Source organism: Entelurus aequoreus, linkage group LG01, assembly GCF_033978785.1.
Source record: "Entelurus aequoreus isolate RoL-2023_Sb linkage group LG01, RoL_Eaeq_v1.1, whole genome shotgun sequence".
Lineage (NCBI taxonomy): Eukaryota > Metazoa > Chordata > Actinopteri > Syngnathiformes > Syngnathidae > Entelurus > Entelurus aequoreus.
The window spans coordinates 32977307-32983306 of record NC_084731.1 but is presented as its reverse complement, the minus strand read 5'-3'; the positions used below and the strand labels follow the sequence as shown (position 1 = coordinate 32983306).

The window sequence follows — 6000 nt, the reverse complement described above, 5'->3', positions numbered from 1 at the left end:
AACATTGATACACATGAGTACGTTTTGAGCACATTCAACAATACCGTGACAATAACTGTGATATGAAAATTTCATATCGGTATATCCCTACTGCAATGTTTATTTTTGGAACCTTACTTTGCACAGAATAGGAAGTTACTGTGTGCACTTTTTGATGCTGTGTAACGAGAGTTATGTCGCGGTTACCATTTTACGCTGTTTGGCGATGATGAGAGATGTTACACATTATGTCGACATAAACAGACTGATCTTTCCTCAAAATGACCCCCTTTGGGATTTCAAGCTTTATGTCGACACTCACATCAACGTCGACTTAAGCTGGCACTTTTTTGTAATAAAAGACCACAGTGGACCAGGACTTGATGAACTGATCTACTTGTTGTCGACTTAAAGGGTTCCACTGTATATTGATCCAAGTGTTGCGTTGCAGTTACCATAGCAACACAAATACAACCACTGCCACCTGTACAAATCTTTGGGGATTACATTTTTCACACTTTATTTGGTAGGAATCCCAAGGTGATGCAACAGAGGACAAAACCCATTGAACATGAAAGAAGAGTGTAGTGTGCAGGTTATCGATGATTTTTAGCGGCTTTGACAAGCCCTCATTAGCATGTTTTAACAAAGCAGATGTGCATTTGGGGCTCACAGCTCTCTGAAGGCCTGAAGGTGCTGGTTGTACTGGTCAGCGCTCTCTCTGGCGGTGTGCAGCTGCTTCTCACACCAGTCCACCAAAGCTTTCTGCAGAATCTGCACCCGATCGCCCTGGAAGTGCTCAATCTGCAAAACGACACATCTCACTCACAAATATTATACATGAAAATATGACAGATTGCAGATGATTTACCTCCTGCTTCGCCACGTCACAAATATGATCAAATTCGGTCTCTGCTGCTTTCTTCACTTCCTCCAACTGAAGGACATGGAGAGTGGGTCATACTTTATACAGCGTTGTAATCAGTGTTTACACAGCACTACTCTACTGACGTCTGCTGGCTTGAAGCTGTCATTACAACGCACGTCTCTCAAATGGAACACTTCCCTTTTACAGTCGGAACACGCTCGCACGCCTCATCGCTTGTTCACGCAAACCCGGAAATGCTCCCGCGCGTATAAACCAACGAACGCCACAAGAAGTTGCACAACAAAGCTGCGCTGGTGTGCACATTTAAACATATTATTGAGTTGCGGCGACAGGTTAAGCCAGGGGTCGGCAACCCAAAACATTGACAGAGCCATATTGGACCAAAAATACAAAAAAACTAATCTGTCTGGAGCCGCAAAAAATGAAAGGCCGTATATAAATCTTATAATGAAGGCAACACGTTTATACGTCTATATTAGCTATAATAACCTACTATCAAAATGACTATGTGTCGCAGCCTGACGCAAATCTTCGTTGACAGAAATGTTGAAATGTAATATTTATTCTACACATTTTTACAACATTAGAAACCATTAGTAAATCAGAGGCCACTCAGAAGGGGAGATAACTCCTGGAAATTACAGGCTTTTTATGGCCAAAGGTATAGATGTGAGTGTCCAAGTTAAAGGAAATGGCAGGCTGTCTTCTTTTAATAGATTTATTACAATCTTTGGCAAGTTAGGTGATGTTCGCTGTGGTCTGGAACAACATGACACGCAAACAACTATCAGAAATGCAGCCAATATTACATACAGAAACTATGTCATGAGACATGCAAAACTAAATTATATACAAAGAGGATACAAGTAAAGGATATTAAAAGAGCTAAAATATACCTACAAATGAGGCATAATGATGCAATATGTTCATACAGCTAGCCTAAATAGCATGTTAGCATTGATTAGCTTGCAGTCATGCACTGACCAAATATGCCTAATTAGCACTCCAACAAGTCAATAACATCAACAAAGCACACCTTTGTGCATTCACGCACAGTATAAACATTTGGTGGACAAAATGAGACAAGGAAGGAATGGAAGATTTTACATGTAAACAAACTGTCCACAGTCTCAGTCCACACTATGGGGAGTTCAAGAACCGCCGTAATTAGTAGGAAAAAAACTATGTTCACCAATTACTCTCACCAGTGAAGCATACACACAAACATATTAAACAGGGGGCTTTCTAACAATTGGGACGGTTTGTGTCATGTTTGTCCTCAAACCAAAAACATACTATAACAAAAAATTATTTTCCCCCGTCTTTTTCCATTTTCAAAACTATTTTAAAAATGCTCCATGGAGCCAATAGGGCGCTAGCAGGTTGCTGACCCCCAGGTTAAGCATTAAAAACACTTCCCTTCTTTCCTCAACTGCCATCGTTTGCCTGTAACATGAAGATAATAATCTAAACAGAGTTATGGTTGCTCACAGAGCGGTCCACCCGCCACCAGCGCAAATCCCTGACGTACAGACTACCGTAACTTCAACCGTGCACCGAGGGAACCCATATCCGTCTACCTCTCAAAGACACACATAAATAACGGATGCAATACCATTTTATTTAGCAAATCTGCAAGCGGTAAAAAATGGCTGGATGAATGGATGTCCTATATATACTGGGAGCAGTACAGTGTGTAGTATGTGTCTTTTGGGCATAATCTTATTTTTTCACTTGTTTGCATTTTATGATCGCACTGTGCAATTGAATATTTATTTTTAGTTAACCCTTTGTCTTTTCTAAATTAAATTTTATAACTGATGAACTACACTGTATTTGTTTTATTACATTTCATTTTTAAATCAACGCCAACTTAACATATTGTTTGTTCAAAATCAAAAGGGCAAAAAAATATGTTTTACATATAGTTAATTGTGATTAATAATTGTGTTTTCAATATTGATAAATAATAATCATGATTATTATATATATATATATATATATATATATATATATATATATATATATATATACACACACACACCCTGGACAAGTCGCCACCTCATCGCAGGGCCAACACAGATAGACAGACAACATTCACACTCACATTCACACACTAGGGCCAATTTTAGTGTTGCCAATCAACCTATCCCCAGGTGCATGTCTATATATATATATATATATATATATATATATATATATATATATATATATATATATATATATATATATATATATATATATATATATATATATATATATATATATATATATATATATATATATATATATATATATATATATATATATATATATATATATATATATATATATATATATATATGATCCGTTACATAATCTATACAAAATGTTGACCAAAGAACCACCATCACATGTTATGCAGACATGTTATCACCCCTTTAGTGTGTACTGACAGAAGCAATACATTTGAGACACAGCCAACTAATTACTCACAGTCGCCTTCTTGACTGGTTTGGCCTTCTCTGCATTCTTTCTGGCAGTTTCTAACTCCAACAATTTACAAGTCCTTCTGAAAAGCATCTCCTGCAAAGGACATGAAACGTAAGATATTGAACACAACAACATCAACAGTATCTCACAAAAGTAAGGTTATTTTAAAGGTGCAATACTATATTTTCAGTGAATAGTAGATCTTAACTGCTAAGGTCATACGTTGACTACTCTAAAGCATATCCAAGTGTCATTCTGATACTGTAGGATGTATGAGGGGTTTACTACAGTGGCAGAGAAGGGACACAACAGATGCAAACGCCACAACACAACTTTACGCTACAATACAACCACATAAAGACACAAGACAACAACATACAGCCACAACACAACAACTTTCGGCACCAACGCGATTGTAAAAGCCACAACAAAACAACTATAAGCCACAAAAAAACAACATGAAGCCACAACACAACAACTTTTAGCCAGAACACGATTGCAAAAGCCACAACACAACAACTTTTAGCCAGAACACAATTGCAAAAGCCACAACACAACAACTTCCAGCTACAACACAATAACATAAAGCCACAACACAATAACATAAAGCCACAACAGAATAACATAAAGCCACAACACAACAACATAAAGCCACATCGCAACAACTTCCAGCCACAACACAACAACTTTTTAGCCACAACACAATAACATAAAGCCACAACACAACAACATAAAGCCACAACACAAAAACTTTCAGCTACAACATGTTTGCAAAAGCCACTATAAATGCAAATGCCACAACACAATATCATAAAACCACAACACAACAACTTTTAGCCACTACTCAATTGCAAAAGCCACAACACCACAACTTTCAGCCACAACACAACAACTTTTAGCCAGAACACGATTGCAAAAGCCACAACACAACAACTTCCAGCCACAACACAACAACTTTTTAGCCACAACACAATAACATAAAGCCACAACACAATAACATAAAGCCACAACACAGCAACATAAAGCCACATCACAACAACTTCCAGCCACAACACAACAACTTTTTAGCCAAAACACAATAACATAAAGCCACAACACAACAACATAAAGCCACAACACAAAAACTTTCAGCTACAACATGTTTGCAAAAGACACTATAAATGCAAATACAAATGCCACAACACAATATCATAAAACCACAACATAAAGCCACAACACAACAACTTTTAGCCAGAACACGATTGCAAAAGCCACAACACAACACAACAACTTTTTAGCCACAACACAATAACATAAAGCCACAACACAATAACATAAAGCCACAACACAGCAACATAAAGCCACATCACAACAACTTCCAGCCACAACACAACAACTTTTTAGCCAAAACACAATAACATAAAGCCACAACACAACAACATAAAGCCACAACACAAAAACTTTCAGCTACAACATGTTTGCAAAAGACACTATAAATGCAAATACAAATGCCACAACACAATATCATAAAACCACAACATAAAGCCACAACACAACAACTTTTAGCCAGAACATGATTGCAAAAGCCACAACACAACAACTTCCAGCCACAACACAATAAAATAAAGCCACAACACAACAACATAAAGCTACATCGCAACAACTTCCAGCCACAACGAAACAACTTTTTAGCCACAACACAAAAACTTTCAGCTATGTTTACAAAAACCACTATGAATGCAAATGCCACAACACAATATCATAAAGCCACAACATAACAACATAAAGCCACAACACAACAACTTTTAGCCACTACTCAATTGCAAAAGCCACAACACCACAACTTTCAGCCACAACACAACAACTTTTTAGCCACAGCCCAAAACCACAAAGCCACAACACAACAACTTTACGCTACAACTCAACAACATAAAGCCCCAACACAACAATATTTAGCCACAACACGATTGCAAAAGCCACTATAAACGCAAATGCCACAAAACAACAACATAAAGCCACAACACACTAACTTTCAGCCACAACACAACAACTTTCAGCTACAGCACGATTGCGAAAGCCACTACAAATGCAAACGCCACAGCAACTTTAAGCGACAACAAAACTGACAGACACAACGGAGGTTTGGCCGACGGACCAAGTAGCTGAGGCGTAAAGTTGAAGAAGGTTAACAAACAAAGTTGTAAAAGTAAAGTGTTGTGATTGAGTGCACTTTCTGGGCCGCTGTCACTTCCACCGTTGCTTCATGTTGTTGTGGTGTGGCTGAAAGTTGTTGTGTTGTAGTGTAAAGTTGTTGTGTTGTGTTGTGGCTTAAAGTTGTTGTGTTGTGGGCGGCTGTAATGTGTTGTGCTGTGGCTTAAAGTTGTTGTGTTGTGGCTTAAAGTGGTTGTGTTGTGGCTTAAAGTGGTTGTGTTGTGGCTTAAAGTGGTTGTGTTGTGGCTTAAAGTGGTTGTGTTGTGGCTTAAAGTGGTTATGTTGTGGCTTAAAGTGGTTGTGTTGTGGCTTAAAGTGGTTATGTTGTGGCTTAAAGTGGTTATGTTGCAGTGTAAAGTTGTGTTGTGGCTTAAAGTGGTTATTTTGCGGTGTAAAGTTGTTGTGTTGTGGCTTAAAGTGGTTATGTTGCAGTGTAAAGTTGTTGTGTTGTGGCTTAAAGTGGTTATGTT

At 37.9% G+C, this 6000-nt stretch overlaps 1 protein-coding gene across 3 annotated transcripts in view; it reads right to left on the bottom strand.

The window, feature by feature from the left end:
* Window positions 1-482: 482 nt before the first annotated feature.
* si:dkey-28n18.9 (sorting nexin-32) overlaps window positions 483-6000 on the bottom strand; it is a 31707-nt gene continuing 26189 nt past the window's right edge. For all 3 annotated transcript variants that reach the window (XM_062064639.1, XM_062064560.1, XM_062064716.1), the window contains 3 exons: window positions 3344-3433; window positions 851-916; window positions 483-783 (listed from right to left, as the gene is read on the bottom strand). In XM_062064639.1, the coding sequence (XP_061920623.1) occupies window positions 649-783; window positions 851-916; window positions 3344-3433 (291 nt within the window). In that variant the 3' untranslated portion in view covers window positions 483-648. The remainder of the gene's footprint in view (window positions 784-850; window positions 917-3343; window positions 3434-6000) is intronic.